The sequence below is a fragment of the Malus domestica genome, chromosome 06 (genome assembly GCF_042453785.1).
Source record: "Malus domestica chromosome 06, GDT2T_hap1".
Lineage (NCBI taxonomy): Eukaryota > Viridiplantae > Streptophyta > Magnoliopsida > Rosales > Rosaceae > Malus > Malus domestica.
This window is the reverse complement of record NC_091666.1, coordinates 6,134,469-6,154,388: the sequence shown is the minus strand read 5'-3', so window position 1 is coordinate 6,154,388 and position 19,920 is coordinate 6,134,469. Positions and strand designations below refer to the sequence as shown.

Below are 19,920 nucleotides of genomic sequence, written 5' to 3'. Positions count from 1 at the left end.
TTTGGGATCCGGAGAAAATGGATTTTTCATTTTCGACGACGGAGGTGCAAATCTTGGGTCTGAGCCTGGATTGCAGAGAGAGATCTGGGCAGCTGCGACGACACAGCCTTGGCTGCCTTTCCGACGACGAAGCCATGACGATTGTTTCGATAATATCGAATATATCGCGATATTATCGATAATATCGTGATATTTTGACGACAATTAGGAGGATACGTGGGAAAATATCGGTCTCTCTGAAAAACGATAATATCGGCGATATTTCACTGATATTATCAATATTTTAGTCATTGTGCAGGACAATATGAGTAGCAAAAAAGGTCGAATAGGTCTTTTCCAAGAGATCATTTTTGATCAAAGTCTCGTTACAGAACTTGAGAAGTGATCAGATTCGACAAACTTCAGAATTATATTCATTCACAGAATTAAAGTTTATAAAGCGTAAATGCTGCCAATCATGTCTTGCTTTAGGCAAGAATATGTCTTTTTGGTGATTAAAGCGATCGGCCAAAGTGACCTAGAGTGCTTGTGGATCCTCCTCAACAAGGTACTTGGTTTGTAGTACGTCATGAATGTCTTCAATCATAGCGGTGGCTTTCTTAGCTTCGCCAACCGGGTTTTTCGTCTCATCTTCAATGGATGTACGCAAATTCTTTGCAATGAGGTGGAGCTTCACATTTTGGACCCACTTGAGGTAGTTTCTTCCAGAGACCTCAAAAGCCGTAAAGTCGAGTTTGTTCAAATTCGACATGATCCTATCACAAAATAAATGGAGAAGAAATCAATCCATTCACATAAGAGTAGAACATTCAGGTTCTAATAGACATGTATTGGTTTAAATTAAAAAGCTTCGGGTTTTCATGGGTGATGTTTTTAAAGAAAACTTCAGGTTTTCAAACAAGGCATGTTTCTAGAAACTTCAGGTTTTGAAATATTTATGAACTTCAGGTTCATGTGTTCTTACAAACAAATGCAAATATATATACAAACAAACGCAAATATATATACAGAAATATGTAACAAGAAAATATGCAAATATAACTTTAGGTATATAATTATAATTGAATTAATTATTTAGACTTTTGGCCAAATTTAAAGTGTGGGTGAACAAAATATAAAACCCAACGTGCCTAAAAAATGGGCATTTAAAACTCGAGGCCCAAAATAATGGGCCAAAGCCTATAGGTGGGTTGAGTAGATTGATACCGTGCGGCCCATGCCTAAAAATTGGGCTGGGTATAAAGTAGGCCGAGCCAATAGAAAAGGTTGCATGCTTTTCTGGGTTGTAGGAGCAGGCTCAACCTTTTGGGCGAGGTCCAAGATGACCCGTGAAGGGCATGGATTCATTGCTTCGCAACGTTAGTGATCCCGGAGATGTGATCCAGTGCGTCAGCGTGCAGGCCTGAGAGCCCTACAGGGGTTAGGTTTTGTTGCGGTGAGGATACAGGGACACTAAAGCCTAATTTGGCTGGTGTTGCGAGTAGGTTTAAGGTGAACAAAAACTAGGCTTGGTTCACAGGCCCAAATTTTTTTATTTTTTATTTATTTTTTTGTTAATAGGCCATGAAGGGTCCAAGCCCAAAGGGTCGTGGGTAAGATCAAACACAGATCCCAACCGTGCTGGGTGTCCGCATCAGAGAAGATGCATGGTGCCACCACTTCTTGTGGTCGTGTCTGGGTTGGTATGACTCGGGGCGAGTCACGGTGGTTTTTAACGACCACGATTGTGAACGGAGATGGTTTAATCTCGACGTTTCAACAACCAAACCCTAGAAAAATTCAAATCAGATTTTCAAATAATTCCGATGAGATTCAAGTGAATCTTGGTCAAATTTTCGTCGGGGACGACTTCTGGTTGTCGAGGAGGGAGCCCTGGTGGCTAGGCATGGTTGTAGGCCATGTGTCACGACAATTCAAGGGGGTGACGCTGTCTAGGCGTCGGGTTTAGGGTTTGGGCCTGAAGCCGTGGCTCAAAGTTTAGGTTCTCGGCTCAGGGAAGGTAGCCTATCGACATGGATGGGTATTCAACGAAACCCTAAAATATTCTTTGTAATTTTTTCAATTCCAAATTAATTCAATGCATATTCATATAAATAATTTAATGCATGGACAATTATTTGATGCAATTCATGGCAATATCAAATTCACATAATTCAACAATTAAGGATATAATGCATATACAATTTATGCAGAATCTAAAATTCGAAAAATGTAAAGTTGGGTCATGCATTATGGTGAATGTTCATGCTATCAGGGCTGCAAAAATATCGAGATAAAAACCATTGTGTTGAAAGAACCTGATTGCATGATGATATTGATGAAATGGTTTGATACAAAAAACTTCCACATCAAATTCCTAAGCGCAGCGGTAGGAGTGTGCTGATAACGTGTTGTGACTTATATTTAACTGACAGAGAGAGGGGGTAGGCGGCACAGAGAAAATATAGAGAGAGATGTGTTTGTAGGGTTATGTAGAGAATGTGTTATTCCCCTTGCGCAGTGCCTTTATTTATAGTAATAAGAGAGAGATATGTTTGTAAGGTTATGTAGAGAATGTGTTATTTCTCTTGCGCAGTGTCTTTATTTATAGTAATAAGAGAGAGAAGAAATCATTCTCAGAAATACAAGTCTTAATAGGAAAAAAAAATAACTGAATCAAATCTAATGTAGGATTTATACAATCACACTTAAATAAGAAGTTTATAACATAATTATTATTTTTTGACTTAAATTTTTAAATTTTATCTCCAAGATGTCTTAAAATGAGATTATTCCATGCGATCAGGATCATTTCCTGAGCAAAAGGTGAGGATCCTCCTGATCAAGCTCATCAAGCCGTTGAAATTTCATCCAACGGTTACAAACAGGGACCCTTATAAAGTTATAATAATTATAGCCGTTGGATAAAATTTTAACAGCCTGATGAACTTGGTTAGGATGATCCCCACCTTTGCTCATGAGAGAATCCTGATCCATTCCCTGCAAGCCAAAAAAGAGCTCCTGTTTGGAAGTACAATGTCCTTTCTGATCCCAAATGTAGCACGAGTCAGTCACGAGCTAAGTATCAGTCTGTTGGCCAAACCGCCAAACCGAAACCAAGTGCCCCCCTATCTCGGAAAAAACAAAGCAAGTGCCCCCAAAGCGCAACAAAACCCCCAAAAAAAAAATAAAAAATATAACAGTATATATATGCTTCCATCAAGCTTCAGTGACGCAATCGAAGTACCGGATTCTTTCTTTCTTGTTCGTCTAATCTCTGAGAGAGAGAGAGAGAGAGAGAGAGAGAGAGAGAGAGTATTATGGCTCTGCCTCAGTCCGTGCGATGTTCATCTTCTACGGTAAACAGTAATTTTGTTCGATTTTAATCGTATTTAGTTATTTATTTCCGAGAAGAGAAGGGAATATAATTTATAATTCAGAAGAATTCTCTTTTAATTCTGAATGCAGGAAGGGGAAGAAGGAAGAGAGGAAGACCCACTTCATGTTAGTTTCCTTTCCTCCTTTTGCTTTTTATATTATCTGCATTTGGATATTACTAGCTGCTTTGAACCAAATGCAATTGCCTATGAGATTTTATGTTGGATGTAATACCACCCAAGTTATTAATCTAGTTTCCACCTGATGAACGCTATCTGCTATTCGAAACATTATACATTCAAGTCTGGATGCAATGCCGTATCGTCAAGCCCTGAAATTAGATCAAAAAGAGTAATTATTTACATGGACACTGAAAACGTACATGGTATGAATTTGTATGTGGTTTCTTCTGTGCATTAAGTTGTTTAAAGCTGGAAGTGGATGGAGACCGAGGAAAACCATTTGTAGTTTCTATAACTTCAGTTTGTCTTTCCTACTTCTCTTATTTTAGAATCATTTGAAGAGAATGTGGTTTATTATTGTTGTTATTTTGTTCCTATTACTATAATTTTTCTTTCGGGTCATTGAACGATTTGAGGGATCTATCCCTGCCCTCTCTTTCAGATTTTAGGACCTAAAACAGAATGTAGTTCAGTATACTCAGCTCTCCTCAATGCTCGGGCATAGAACTGGATTCTGTCATATGTAGATAGCATCTTACCTTTTTCTTATGGAAGAGGAGCACTTCATTTTTAAAGTGACATATTTGATCTCTCATGATGTTCGTACTTTATGGTGTTCCCAGAGTTCCATTGTGTTCTGATCATCTTTATGCATTCCTTATTCGTTTAGATATTTTTCTGATTGGCTGATCTTGGATTGAAATTGATTGCGTACTGCATTGGTATTTTATGGTCTTAAAGCTTATTATACCAGCAAACAGCTCCAATAATTCATTGTTGTTGATGTGAATGAAGTTATTGGACAAGCTAACGGATGATAAATCTAATAATTGGCTTTACCATTTTGGAGGATCATTAATTTGTGTAATCCTTCATTAGGAAATATTTAACAAATATAAAAGGGCTACCTAGGAAGGGTTGGAACGACAAGATGACCGTATATTTCGTGATCACCGATCAGTACTTGCTATTGTATTATGATTGTCTATATTACAAACCCAGACGCGGACACCAACAGATGGTTGGTCGTGACTATTTTTCTCTTGTACCTTACTAATTACAATTCCATCATGGAATCAATTAGCATGCCCCAGCATTTAGTTTAAACATGTGTGAAACAGATTGAGGGATGTTATAGTTCAGCATTCATATTGGCTGAACCGGTTACCTTTGAAGCAATCTACATTATGGTTTTGGCTTACAAATATCTGTCCAATTCTTAATATCTTATTGTATATACTTTCTACATGATTAACAGGGACAAATGATAAACAATCTTGCTAGTGCTGTGATGAAGAAGCTCATGAACTCAAACACCTCACAAACCCTCACACCTGAGCTAATGAGTCGTATAAAAAAAAGCCTTTCTCAAGCCTACCCTGTGTTTTTCACAGCCGATCACCCCACCTATGCTGTGGTACGACTCTTTTTCCATACTAATGCTTCTTGAGTAGATTTTTGCTGATTATTCCAAATTTTTTAACTTCAGAATTTTATATTTTTGTAGATGATACAGAAGGCAGTTGCTGAGTTGAATGAGGAAGGGGGTTCGACTGAAAAAGCAGTATCAAAATTTATCAGAGAGCATTTTGACTGTTTGCCATTGGCTCATGAAAGATTCTTGAGTCATCATTTGAAGAAACTTAGTGAGAGCGGAGAAATTATTAGTGCTTCAAAAAACTGTTATATGCTTCCGGCTCATAAAATTGATTCTTATTCTCGAAGGGAGCCTGTGGAGAAACCGAAGAGAAGTGAGCTGGGTAGGAGAATAATAAGAAGAAGAAATTATTTTGAGCCTGAAAATCTGGCAGTAGAACATGTTGAACTGACTGGACAACAGAGAGAACATGCACGGCAAAGTCAGGAACCACTTCAGAAAGAAGAGTTTAGTAAAGCGATTGATGATGAAGACGTTTTCCCAGAGAAACAAAATGAACTACAAGATGAATTGAATGGAAAAAATAGACAAGCGGAAATGCAAGAAGCTGCCATGGTAGTACAGAAATATAAAGTGACTGAAGAACAGGTTGAAGAGACCAAACAACAGAGAGAACATGGGCAACGTAGTCAAGAAACGAGTCTAGAAGAACAGCATAGTAAGGTGATTGACGATCAAGATGGATCTCCAGAAGAACAGCAAGATGAAGTGAATGGACAAAAAAGTAAAAACGAAATTCAAGAAGTTGCCGTGATTGTTGAAAAGCATACCAATTCAAAACAGAAAGCAACTGAGGAACAAGTAGAAATGACAGAAAAACAAAGGGAGCATGATATGCAAATTGGAGAACCCGATCGAGGAGAATATACTAAGTTGATTGACGACCAAAATGGATGCCTAGAGCTACAAACTGAACAGAATGAACTGAATGGACAACAAAGTCAAACTCAAATGCAAGAAGTTGCAATGACTTTTGAAAGGCAGAATAATGCAAACCAGATATGTAAAGTGGCTGAAGAATGGGTCGAGCTGACATGTGTTGAAGTGACTGAACAGAGATCACACAGGCAACAAAGTGAAGACACAGGTCTACTAGAACAGCATGGTGAGGTGATTGACGATCAAAGTGTATCTCCTTATGAACAGTGTGTTAAAGGGAATGGACAACAAAGTGAAAATCAAACGGAAGAAGTTCCAGTGATTGTTGAACAACAGAACACTGCAAAAGAGAAATATAAAGCAACTGAAGAACCAGTTGAAGTCACTGATAAACAGGGAGAACACAAGCAACAAAGTCCACAAGAACAGCATAATATGGTGATCGAAAGTCAAAATGGATCTTCGGATGACCTGCAAGATGAAGTGAATGGACAACAAACTCAAACCCATGTGCAAGAAATTGCAGTGATTGTTGAAAAGCAATGTATTGCGGAGCATGATGACAAAGTGAATGAAGATGAAGAATATCAATTGACTGAACAACATGGAGAACGTGGGCAGCAAAGTGAAGAAGAACAGCATAATAACGTGATTGGCTATCAAAATGGATCTCCAGAGAAACAAAATGAACAGCCAGATGATGCAGATGGACAGCAAAGTCGAATACAAATGCAAGAAATCGCAGTGACTTTTGAAAAGAAGATTGATACAGAACAGAACTATAAAGCGACTGAAGAAATAATTCGAGCACAAGAGGATGGACAAATTGAACAACAGTGCCAAAGTAAAGAACAGCAATGTGAGATGACCACGGGACGGTTACAGATTGAAGGTATTGAAAGAGAAATTCGGTTACTAGAAGAACAAGTTGAAATAATGGAAAAGCTGACTGCACCAGAACAGCAAATTGAAATTATTTCTGAACAAAATAAGCCACAAGAGCCAATTGACTTAATATCCCAGACCATTGATTCTTGGTTAGCCATTTTCGCTATGTATTCAATATTAGTTTTGTTATTGACTATTTTATAAGTGTCAATCTCATTTCATAAACAGCAATATGCAGGAGTTATCATCCAATAAGCAAGAGAAAGATGCAGCTATTGTGATCAATTCAAGCCCTCTTACAAGTCAAAAATTGCCCCACCATGGTTCATCACATTTGTCTGAGGTAAATGTTGAAAGTTGAAACTGTGTTGTAACGGAAATGGAATGTTGAAATGTGTATATAAATAATGCAATAATTTTCTCTTGATACAACTTACTTGCGCCTGCAATGTTGTGCTTTCGTATTATTATTTATTTTTTAGCAACAGGAGAATTGTTAATGGCATGTAAGGTTGAGGAAACGTTGTTAGAAGATCTGTCTAGCATAAGGGAGTCGTCAAACCCATAGTACTAGGAAACCTATTACAGACATAGAGGAAAGATCACTGTTAATTACTTAGTTCTTGTAGAAAGAGGGAATATATAGTTCGTGGCTTTTCAGCACGACAGAAATAGCAACATGATGGCCAAGGAGCAACAGTGATAATTTTTCTTTTTAAGCCCTACTTTTTTGAATGCCAAATATTAAAAATAAGCATACTTACAAATAAAATGGTACAAGCAATTTACGATCCAATTTGATGCATTCATGCAGGACGAGGAGCAGAAAGCAGAAAATGTGATTGAAGAAAACGCTGTTGAGATGGAATTGACAGAAATTGAGCAGTCATGTGAAAAGCAACAGGAAAAACAGGAGTGGTGTCAGCAAGGGCAACTGCTTCCTCGGCGTAAAAAACCATCTGAATCTGATTGTGGAGTGCCGAAGGCACCTACGTTTCAGGTAGCAGCCATGACATTTTCTCTTGGAACTGCATTCTTGGAGACTAGGACATATAAGTTAACAGTACACCACATTGTGATTATGGAATCTTTTATCAACTCATGTACAACATACATCCTAGTTGTTATGCATGCACCAAAAATAGTTGAATAGAATTTGAAAGATACCGACAAGTTATCCCTGGACTGGAACTTTTAATGTTAGTCTCATACATTCTTTCAGGATGGAGAGGAGCAGCAGGCAGAAAATGTCACGGAGCAATCCTATCGAGCACGACATCAGACAGAGGAGCAACAGAAGTTTAGGGGGCTGGGCCTTCAGGATCAAAGACCATCAGATCAACAAGGGGAAAATGCGTGTCAGGTAGCAGCAACTAGAAACCTCACAATTTCTAGCTAGTTAAATTTGGCATGAATTGGAGAAAGACCATGTAATTGTACATGTAATTGGACATGGAAAATTCTGAATATGCATGGAAAGGCTTTATATGGGATCTTTGATGGATAATTACAAATACAAACATCTTTTTATAAGTAAATAACACTCTTTACATGCATGTGTAATTGTGTATGCATGGGACAATCAATAAATGTTTTGTGACAGCAATTTCTGGCATTACCCAGGAACTTGAGCATGAGCAGCAGCCTAGGGAATGTATACAGGAAATGGGTGTGGAACTTGACTATTTGTCAGTTAAGATGTCATTTGAACCGCAGAAAAAGACAGATGAGCCAGGACAGCAGCGGCAATTGCGTCCGCGGCGCCAGAGGCAGTCCACGTCTGAAGTGTCAATCACACCAAACCTTCAAGAAGCTGAAAAGACTGAAGAGCTGAGGGCATCAGCAGAAAAAACAGGCCAAACACAGCAGCAGAGGCAACTGCGACCTCGAAGCAAAATGCTGTCCAAATCTGGACAAGCTGCGACTGGATCTAGGGTAGTTTTTTTACCTTCACAATCTCTGGATGAGGAGTGTATATCACTTTCAAACAGTGGAAGATCTCGAATGCAAAAATCAGGAGGGAAAAAATTATGTCAACAGAAGAATCAACATGAAAATCATTCTACCCAGCATAAGCGGTGCACACCAGAGCCAACAATAGATACCCTCGGTTCAATCCTCCTTTCCCAGAATACAGAGCTTCCAAACACTGAAGCATTTCAAGACCTAGGACCAACGGCTATTGATGCTTTATCTCAACCTATGGATCAAAAAACAAAGAAGTTGAAGTCCAAGCCAACAACAACAAAAGTTCTTGATGAGTTAGTTCTCACTTCCCAGCAGCTCGTGGAAGAACCTCATACTCCACAGCTCAAGCCAAGATCAGTGGTAGAATTTTCCCCAACTATAGTACAGCTGCAACAGCTGCGCCATATGAAACTACGCTCACACAGTCAAGGTGTTTCACAATCTGATCCGGCTGTATCCATGACAGAATCATCACCCTCACAGCACCAATGTGAGCAACCACAAGAGGAGCATCATGATGAGTTGCAGCAGCCGAAGCATCAAAAGAAGAATCCTCCTAGACCAAAGGAAACTGTGGACTCAACCATGAGGGTTTTGTTCCCAACAGCTGACCAGCAGCCGCAAAAGCAAGAAAGAGCGAGGCCTCATAAAAAAAAAACTGGCCACAGCTGCAACCGGCGATGAATCATCTCTGCCTGATAAATGTAAGAAGCAACTGGAACAACCCAAAAAACCAAAACAAGCGAGGCGTTGTATAGAAAAACTGGCTACAGCTGAAACCAGCGATGAATCCCTGCCTGATAAATGTCACAAACAGATGGAACAACCAGAAAAGGGAAAACAAGTTAGGCGTACTAAAGAAAAACTGGCTACATCTCCAACTGCCGATGAATCCCTGCCTGATAAATTTCAGAAGTAGCTGGATCACAACCAGAAAAAGCGAAAACAAGGGAGACCCAGTAAGTTGGGTACAAAAAGCACTGTATCAGGGATGAAATTGACCTTGAAGAACCGGCCATGTCAACAAAAGCATCGAGGGAGGGGAAGGCCTCGAAAAGTTACTGAAGGACCTAGGGAAGCAACATAGCAAGTGAAAATTTTGGTTTGCTTTTGTCACTAGCATTATAGTTCACTGGTTTCTATGATTCGTATGTTTTTATGGATTATGCAAGTGTCAGTGCTTTGTTTTTTCTAAATACATTACCAAAATGAACTCGTGATCCGTCTGCTTGCACTTCGATGTTTTGTCGTCTGTTACCATGCATGCTAACATTGATTGCTGAATTTAAGTAATGATTGAAATATTGCACAAAGAGCAGCGGTGATGGTAAAACTATTATATAACAAACCAGTGTTTTAAAAGATGAGCCCCAAGGCGTGCCTAGGCAGCTTTGGAGGCGGAGTGGGAGTGATAAAGCCTCTGCCTAGTGGGAGTGGGCGAGTTTTCGAGCGTTCAAATATTAGAGCTGAAATTTTAAGGTTCAGATCAGTTGTCAGATAGAGAATGCTGACATTTGAAGAAATGAAGCCGAATTTGAAGCTCAGATGACAATGGTGTTGTAGACTTGTATTTGGTGGTGGATTTTGATGGTGATGGTGGCAGAAATGTGTTACAGTATTTCATTTAATTTTGGAAGATAAAATCAAATTCATGAGAATTTGCGAGTCTTGTTCCTGTTTGCCACCTACAAAAAACATAAATGCATGCATCAATTTGTTTGCCACTTGGATTGAAAATTTAGACAAGCTAACTCCATCTATTTTTCCGTTTACGCGGTATTTAATTTTTGCAATAGTGAAATACCGTTAAAAAATTAGTCTTGATTTGACTTAGTAAGCAAAAAGGACATGAGTATACTACCGCGAGTCACTCATTACTAAAAGTGTTAATATAATAGAATCCAAACCAATGCAAATTGGGTAGGATTGGATCGAGTCGGAGTCTAAGCTCTCATTGGGTTGTATGCAATCTCATTTAAATTGAATATGTTTCGAGTCGAATCTTAAATTCTGATTAGTAATTATTAAAAAAAAACTAACAATTCGGCAACAAAACCGCCCATGCCCAGTTGTACAAGATAAGTCATTGATAAGATATTGAAAGTGTAATGACCTATTTTGGAATTTACGGAACGGAAGGGCATTTTTGTAATTTCCACCTTCGGTTGAAAGATATTTTGTTAATGTTGCTTTTGTGGGTCTTAAACCGTGTGCCATTGGGGCCCATTTCCTTTTTGGTTCCCCGGCCCTCTCCCCTTTCTTCCTTTTTGGACCCGTGCCCTTTCTCCCTCCTCACAACTCTCAAGTCCCTTTCATCACTCTCTCTCTCAAGTCTCTCTCTGTACTCACCTTTCCTCTCCGAGCCACTAACCCCCAAACAACCACGACAACACCACCACCATCATCCCCATTCCTTGCCTCATCTCCCTCTCCTTCTATGTGAAGCACAAAGACACTTATCAATGGCTAAGCACACCCACCACTCCGGCCAGTTCTTAATTTCTCTGACTAGGTAAGCCCCGAACCATCCAAATGACTAGTTTTGGACATTTTAGTTGTGTTTTTTACCCTTGTACCTGGTTTGGAGGAAGATAGATGCAGAAAACTACTCAGGGAAACTTCCCAAGTCCAGGAGAAGGACCCGTGGCTTCCAGCCCATCTTCTGGCCAACTCCGGCCACCTCTCGACCTCTCATTGGTACGAATCTCTTCCTTATTCCTTGGGCTTCATTTTGGTATTTTTCATGATAGGTTTTAGTTGGGTTTTGAGGTTGAATGGAGCTAGGAGAGCTCTGACCTTCTTCTTCCTCAAAACGGCCAACCCTACTTGGAAACAGGTTAAACCCGATCCGCAAAACCTAAGTCGGCCCAACTCGTTGGGCCATGGAACTCGACCCAATTGTCCATCCCAACTCAATAACCCAGAAACCCAAACTTAGTTGCCTAGGCCCAACCTTGCAACCCAAAACCCTCCGCTTAACCCAGCTGAACCGACCCATCCCATAACCCTGGCCAGCAGGTGGGCGCGCATGAGCGCCCTGTCTTGGCCTGCACGTGCAGCACACGCGCCTTCACTAGAGGTTCCACGGCGGCAGCTTCAGCGAATAGTGGCCCGTGGCCGTCCAGGCCACCGCCCCATGACGGTGCATGAGGGTACCCAAGGCCCTTGTAGGTTTTTCGACATCTTGAATTCGTTTCCAACATTTGTTTTCCCAAATTCAATCATTTTAGTATAGTTTTATTAATTGGTACCTTTATGTGCTTATGTGCAATTGCTTATGGTGTTTCTGTTATCTCTAGTTTGCATGGCTCTTTGACGGTAAAGTATATGTGAGTGGACCCCTTCTAAAATGCCTGATTTTACTTTTAGAAATGCATATATGAAAAGCATGATTTAATGGCTATGTTTTATGAAACGTTTATGAGTAAATTGGTTTCACGCTTAATGAATTATGATGCTTTATCGACTTTACGTTCTTTGTGGTATATATGATTGATGATTATATACATACTTATGAATGTGATTTTACGATATGACGTTTTAGTTACTAAGCTCTGTTTTGAGATATATATATATATATATATATGCTCTGATACCAAATAGGGGCAGAAACCTATCTACTGATGATGGTAGAAATTATGAGGACAGCAATCAAGACTACAATCATTATGATCATTGGGAGTGCAGATATCATACCAGATGTTATAAATAGATAGGAAGATGATAACAAATGATTGGTCGGTATTTACCTTATATTTGAGATACTCAATGAATTGATTGGAAGTAAGACATTTATGCCATTCAAAATCAATAGTTATGAAAATATTCTTCATAATGAAAATAATGAATTAATGATTTAGATATGGATTTGAAAATAATTTTATTTCAAATTGGAAACCAACTTACAACCAACTTACAATTTCGTCTACTGACGATTGACAAGAAAATAGAGGTGCTCGCAGGCATCCTTGATTGAAATATAAAATACAAGTCCTTGATAATTTTCTGGTTGTGGAATGGAGCTGAATAATGACTTATGTTCTTAAGAGAATTCGCAGAAATCTCAGCTATTTTTTCTCAGTCCCATTCTATGGAAAAATGAATTCTTCTTTTGTAGAGGGAAGTGAGATGATTGAGGCCGGGAATCCCGCTGCCCTCTGTCGAATCCATGTGCCAAATGCTATAAAGGCTGACGAATGATGATGTTTTTACTATGGATTCATGTTGTTGCTGGCTGAAATGATATATGAATAGTAAAAAAAAAGTGATTTTACTATTCATGAATAGTGTTGTGTCTGAATGATTGATGTTACTACTGATGTTGCTTTCTGTGATAAATCATATGGCTTTTACTGAGCAATTTACATGGGTAAAACCCTGAAATGATTACAAATTATTACATTTTCAAAATTCAAATTTCAAATGGGTCTTGGGAATTTGGGTAATCTGCCCACTTAACGGGTTGAGACGAAGCGTTTGATGAATCTGAATTTGTGTCTTCTTCTTCATTGTGCAACAAGGCTGCTTCTGCCATAAGCTTATCTACTAGTTCTTTAAGCTGTGATGATTTCTCTTTTTTCTTCGAACTTGTTGTTGAGAACCTGGATGATTTAGTTTTTCCTTTTAGGGAGGATGAAGGACTAATGTCTGATAATGATTGAGTATTTTCTGGGATTTCTGGCAATGCCTTTGTTGTTGTTGTTGTTGAAAATACCATTGGAACAGGTACAATGGGAAATTCTGATAAGACTAGAGTGTTAATTTTTTGATCATTGAATTTGTCCCACCATTTGACCTATCGGCAACAGTAAACTTGACCTGTTTCAACTTCATAGTTCCATTTCATGATCCAAGGGATCTTGTATTTTGCCATGAGCAACGAGAGAAGAGTGATCCTGTCGTCAAATCGGCTTCGATCAAATCTTTGTTGGAAACCAGATGATAAAACTTGCATGAGATCTTCGGGTAGTAAACTGGCTGTTAGGCCGTGTGCTGACCACCAATTAGGAAACCATGCTGGGAAGTTTAACCTGAAACTTATGTCAAATGTAATGAACCAAGAGTGACTAAAGTTAGATGTTTGGTGTAAGAATATGTTGGTCCATGCTTGAATGTAGTCAAAATAATTGTAATGATTGTTAGGAATGAGAACATTTTGGTTTGAAGTTGTTTGGTGTGATAGAGGGGGAATCCCCATTCTTGTTCGGTAAGAAATCTTCTAATATGGAGAGAATGGTAGAGTATTTTATTTTGATGGGTGGTACTGTAAATAGGTTTAATAGAAATGCTTTTTGTCTCACTGAGAATTGCTTGGTAGTATTTAAGGGCTTTGCAATATTCAGTTGGTACGTTATGGAAATTTGGAGGTAAGATTGTTTTGGCTATTTTCTCTAGGGTTTGTTTTTTGTCAATATGGTTAGGGATGCTGAAAAGGTATTCCTTTGGGTTTTTCTTGACATAGGGGAATATTTTAGCAAAACTAGGTGTTCTAGGTGTTGAAGGTGATGGCATTGATAAGTATGGGTCATATGGACTAGCTAAAGCCTTTTGGTAATTTGGTCGGAAATGTCCTACAGTTGATCCTAAGGAAGTAAATCTGTTGGTAATGGCTAGGGCCGATGAGGAATCGGGAATATATTCCTGTTTTATTGGTGGTAGAGGTGGAAGAGTGGTTGGAAGCCTTCTTTGGCTACTTCTGTTTCCTGACATTCCTCCCCTGTAGAAATTCTCTTGTTAAAAAAATCTGGGATGCCATTATGGTTGCCTTTGATGTACACAATGTCAACATAAAAAATACTTAATATGGCTTGCCATCATGCAAACATCTGTTTGGATGCAATATTTTGAATATCTTTTTGTAAAACATGTTTTGCAGATTTGCAATTGACATGGACTAAAATTTTTTTATTTAATAAATCATCTTGAAATTTGTTAATGAATAATACAATAGATAGTATCTCTTTCTTAATAGTACTATAATTAGTTTGTGCAGGATTCCATACTCCTGAACAGAAACATACAATTTGTTCAGGAGATTCGGAAGAAGTTTGTTGCTTGAGGATACCTCCATAATCGATATTACATGCATCAATTTCAACTATTTTAAATGAGTTGAGAGTTGGAATGCCAAGATAGGGCAATGTCTTAACATGAGTTTTGATTTATTTGACTATGGAAGTATGAATGGTAGACCATGTTGGAGGATTATCTTTGAGGCGATCAAACAATAGCTTACACTGCTGAGGAAGATGAGGATAGAATTTTGAAACATAATTTAATGATCCAAGGAATCTTTGTAACTGGGGTTTGTCAGTAATCTGATCTAGGAATTTATCAGCAAATTAAATGACTTTATCAATAGGTTGAATGGTAGATTGGTGAATATTGTATCCTAAAAACCTAACATTAGTCTGAAACAGTTTGATCTTAGAAGTAGAAACAACTAATCCATTGGACTTGATAATTCTAGCAAACAAATGCAAATGTTTCCAATGTTCATCTATTGACTTCGAGTAAATAAGCACATTATCAATATAAACAATCGAAAAATGGCTATATTGATTAAAAATCTCATTCATAATATTTTGAAATTCACTTGGTACATTCTTAAGGCCGAAAGGTATTACATTTCATTCATAATGTCCAAAAGGAGTTACAAAAGTTGTTATGTATTTATCAGATTCATGTATTTGAATTTGCCAAAAACTTGATTTCATATCAAATTTTGAACAAATAACTGCTTGAGAAAGCCTTTTTTATCAAATCTCTTTTGTTGGGGATTGGATACCGAATCCATTCCAAAACTTCATTCAAAGGTTTGTAGTTAATAACTAATATGAGAGTTCCTCTTTCTAATCATGCGTTCTTTTGAACATAAAATGCAGGGCATGACCATGGTGACTTACTTTTCCTAATAATACATTTATTAAAAAGTTCTTGGATCTCTGTTTTGCAGAATTCCATGACTTCTTGACACATTTGAATCGGTCTAGCCTTGGTTGGAATTTTTGATTCATTAAACTCCTTGGTGTAAAGAAGTTTAACAATGTGTTGTTTACGGTGCCAAAAGGCATTGGGAATGTCAGAACAAGCTTCATTAATAAGTTTCTTTTGAAAATTATTTATAGTTTCTAGCAAAGATTTATTTGTTAGCTGTTCTTCAATTCGTTTGTGATTAATTTATTCTTCTAAGAAATTAATGTGTTGTGACTTATTAGTAATGATACTAATGGTTTTTGAAATATTATTTTTCTGTAAATGTCTTAATTTTTTGAGGTCTGTTTCCAAACAAAACTCAAACGTGACCGTTTGCCTTAAGACTCTGGTGGTAATCCTATTGTGATGAACCTTAAAATGATATATAAGTGATAAAAAAGGGAGACCTAATATGACTGGATTTGAAATATTTTTTATTAAAACAAATGGGGTTTTAAAACAAATGTTATTTTAGCAAACATATGCTTTAGGTATTTCATCATTTAATTGCATTGGTGATTGGTTTGCAGCACTAAGTATTTCTGTTGACTTATGAAAATACTTAGCAGGTATTAAAGCTTCTTAAATACAATTCAAGTCTGCACCCGAATCTATCAAAGCAATTGTTTCTAATTGAAAATCTTCGATTATTATCTTAATTTTAGAATACCATTTCTGGATTCTTATCTTGTCTAAAAGACTTAAAACTAAATTTTCTGTGGATTTTTCTTCAGACTGGGAGCTTGAATCAGAACCGGAGGAAGGACTGTTAGGTTCTTCTTCGTGAGAGTTTGTTAACAAATATGTTTGAACTCTACTAAGTTGTGTTCAGACTTCTAGGTTTTCGGACTTTAGAAACCTAATTTCGTCTTTGATTTTATTTACTTCTCTTTGGAGATCTTTGATTGTAACCTCTTTCTTAGTTCTATAAAACGTTTCCAAGGTTGTGCTAAGAGAGATTTTTGGAGTTGATTGGGTTTGGCTAGTGCCAGGTTCGTCTAAAGAAACTAACTTCTTTAGTTTCTTGAGATAGAAAGATTTAAGTTCAGGGTCATCGACCTTACTTATTAATTCGATCAGAAGATCTTCTTGTTCTTCTTCTTTATTAAGGACTGAGATTTTGTTGCAGCAAGCATCAGTACATCCGACCTTGATGTTTGGAGATGAGCTATTGCTCGAGGAATTGTTATCAAAAGAAGATACTTCCAAATCATCTTCTGATTGACTATGGTCTGTGTCTCTAAGTTCTAAGACTTGGATTAATTGAAGTTTCTCTTCCTCAGAGATCTTCAATTGGTTAATAGCTTTCTTAATGCGACATTTGTTGTCATAATGGCCAAATTTGTAGCATTTTCCTTTTTGGCTTTGGTCTTTGGTTTGAAATTTCTTAGAAGATTTCTTCTTCCATTTGTAATGGTTGGGTTTTTCGTAAAATTCATTTCTTTCAAAATTCTTGTTTTTGTATTTGTTATATTTGGGATGTCTTCTACTAGAGTATTTGGTTGGTACCTGTTGTAGGTATCTGACATTTTCTTTTTATTAGAGGGAGCAATAGGAGGTAGTTCATATTGTTCACAGAACATTCCTAACTTATACTTAGCGATGGATTTATCTTTGTTAACTTGTTTTGAAATTTTCATATCTATACACATTTTCAAGTCTTCCTTCTGGATAATATTAATTATATTTCCATAAGTAAGGTTATGATATGGTATAATACCATCTTCATTTACTAAAACATTTCTGATTTTATGTGCAAAAAGATTTGGTAATCCATTGATAAATTTTTCTTTCCAAAATGGTTGATTACTGTCTTCTCTGAGCATGACTCTAGACATGAACACATCTTTGTACCATCTAAAGTCGCTTAGAGTTGGACATCTCAGATTGTTGAGTTGATCATAGATCCTAGAGGTGACATTATTAGGTGTTCCTATGAAGTGTTCTATAATTGTGAAAAGTAATCTGTTAACTGCGTCTGGGACACCTTGTCCAATGTGTTCATAAAAAATAGGTAATCCTTTTTCGTCTCTTTTAACAAAGTTTTTTATTTCATTCTTGGACTGTTCAGTGAGATGTTTCTCCCACCAGGAATGGAGCATTCCTGTAAATCTAGTTACCAAGAGGTCGACAACTTGTGTTTGACTGAGATTATGACTGGTGATATAGCTATTAGCTACCATAGAGATGCGTTGAAGCTTGTTTAAGAGTTCTTGTTCTGGTAAACCATCTATATTTCATTCATAGAGTTTATCAGAAGAGACAAAAAATTGATTTTGGATATTTCTTTCTTCAAATTGATTATCTGGAAGTGTTGATCTGGGATACCAATTCTTGGTAAGAGATGTTGGATTGACTCATCGATTTATAACTCTTTTGAGTTCAAGATTTTGAAAGGTTTGTTCAACTTTTTGGATAGAATCTAAATCACTTTCGGACTGAGGGGATGATGAAGATATTTCTGATTGAGTTTTATCAGGGTGATTTATGACATGAACTATTTTTTCTTTCTTTAATTCTAATAACATTTGGTCAATTTTTTGGCTTGTAGAAATGGATTTCTAGGCGACTACCGTAGAAGAAGACTTTGGGAAATTAACCAGGGGTTTTTCCCTGATTATGGATTTTGGTTGGGAAAGTTTGTCAATTTTAGTTTCAATTTTATCTAATTGTTTTCCAATTGTGTGAAGACTCTGGTTAGTGAAATTATTTTGTTCAATGACGGGTTTTACTCTTGCATCTTCTTTGGGAAGCTTAAAATGAGTAGCTGGGATCTACGTATTGGCAGTTGTGATAAGAATTGTTTCTTGTGGAGGATTACTAGAGAAGACAATAGTTTTGTCTTCTTTAAGCCAATTTTCTTTAGTTATTACTTTCAGTTTTTTATAAGACGCATAGTACTTCTCAACATGTTCGAAGAAAAATACTTCAAATCTATGGGTTTCCATAAATTCATTCCATGAATGATAAATTTCTAGTTTTTCTTCTTGTGTATATTTATTTCTGAATTTATTGTATTATGCATTAGCAAATTTCAAGATGATTTATTAAATAAATTTTTTTTAGTCCGTGTCGATTGCAAATCTGCAAAACATGTTTTACAAAAAGATGTTCAAAATATTGCATCCAAACAGATTTTTGCACGATGGCAAGTCATATTAAGTATTTTTGATTTTGACATTGAGTACATCAAAGGCAGCCATAATGGCATCCCAGATTTTTTAACAAGAGAATTTATGCAGGGGAGGAATGTTAGGAAACAGCAGTAGCCAGAGAAGGCTTCCAGCCACTCTTCCACCTCCACCACCAATAAAATAGGAATCTATTCCCGATTCCTCATCGACCCTAGCCATTATCAATAGATTTACTCCCTTAGGATCAACTGTAGGACATTTTTGACCAAATTACCAAAAGGCTTTAGCCAGTCCATATGACCCATACTCATCAATGCCATCACCTTCAACACCCAGAACACCTAGCTTTGCTAAAACATCCCTCTAAGTCAAGAAAAACCCAATGGAATACCTTTTCAGCATCCCTAACCATATTGACAAAAAACAAACCCTAAAGAAAATAGCCAAAACAATCTTACCTCCAATTTCCATCATGTACTAACTGAATCTTTCAAAACCCTTAAATACTACCAAGCAATTCTCATTGAGACAGAAAGCATTGCTATTAAACCTATTTACAGTACCACCCATCAAAACAAAATACTCTACCATTCTCTCCATATTAGAAGATTTCTTACTGAACAAGAATGGGGATTCCCCCTCTATCACACCAAACAACTTCAAACCAAAATGTTCTCATTGCTAACAACCATTACAATTATTTTGACTACATCTAAGCATGGACCAACATATTCTTACACCAAACATCTGACTTTAGTCACTTTTGGTTCATTACATTTGACAAAAGTTTTAGGTTAAACTTCCCAACATAGATTCCTAATTGGTGGTCAGCACACGACCCAACAGCCAGCTTACTACCCGAAGATCTCATGCAAGTTATATCATCTGGTTTCCAGCAAAGATTTGATCGAAGCCGATTTGACTATAAGATCACTCTTCTCCCGTTGCTCATGGCAAAATACAAGGTCCCTTGGATCATGAAATGGAACTATGAAGTTGAAACAAGTCAAGTTTACCGTTGCCGATGGGTCAAATGGTGGGACAAATTCGATTATCAAATAATTATCACTCTAGTCTCATCAGAATTTCTCATTGTACC

General features: G+C 37.3%; 1 protein-coding gene across 2 annotated transcripts; it reads left to right on the top strand.

Annotated features, from left to right (window-relative positions):
* Positions 1-3,086: 3,086 nt before the first annotated feature.
* On the top strand, positions 3,087-9,946 carry LOC103420200 (uncharacterized). 2 transcript variants are annotated; one of them, XM_029104503.2, is made up of 8 exons: positions 3,087-3,338; positions 3,448-3,483; positions 4,798-4,956; positions 5,047-6,893; positions 6,973-7,087; positions 7,559-7,744; positions 7,967-8,107; positions 8,368-9,946. In XM_029104503.2, the coding sequence occupies exons 1-8, from the start codon at positions 3,300-3,302 to the stop codon at positions 9,394-9,396; spliced, it is 3,552 nt and encodes a 1,183-aa protein (XP_028960336.2). In that variant the 5' UTR covers positions 3,087-3,299; the 3' UTR covers positions 9,397-9,946. The 2 variants fall into 2 exon arrangements, with proteins under 2 accessions (XP_028960336.2, XP_028960337.2); XM_029104504.2 differs by lacking the exon at positions 7,967-8,107.
* The last annotated feature ends 9,974 nt before the right edge of the window (positions 9,947-19,920 follow it).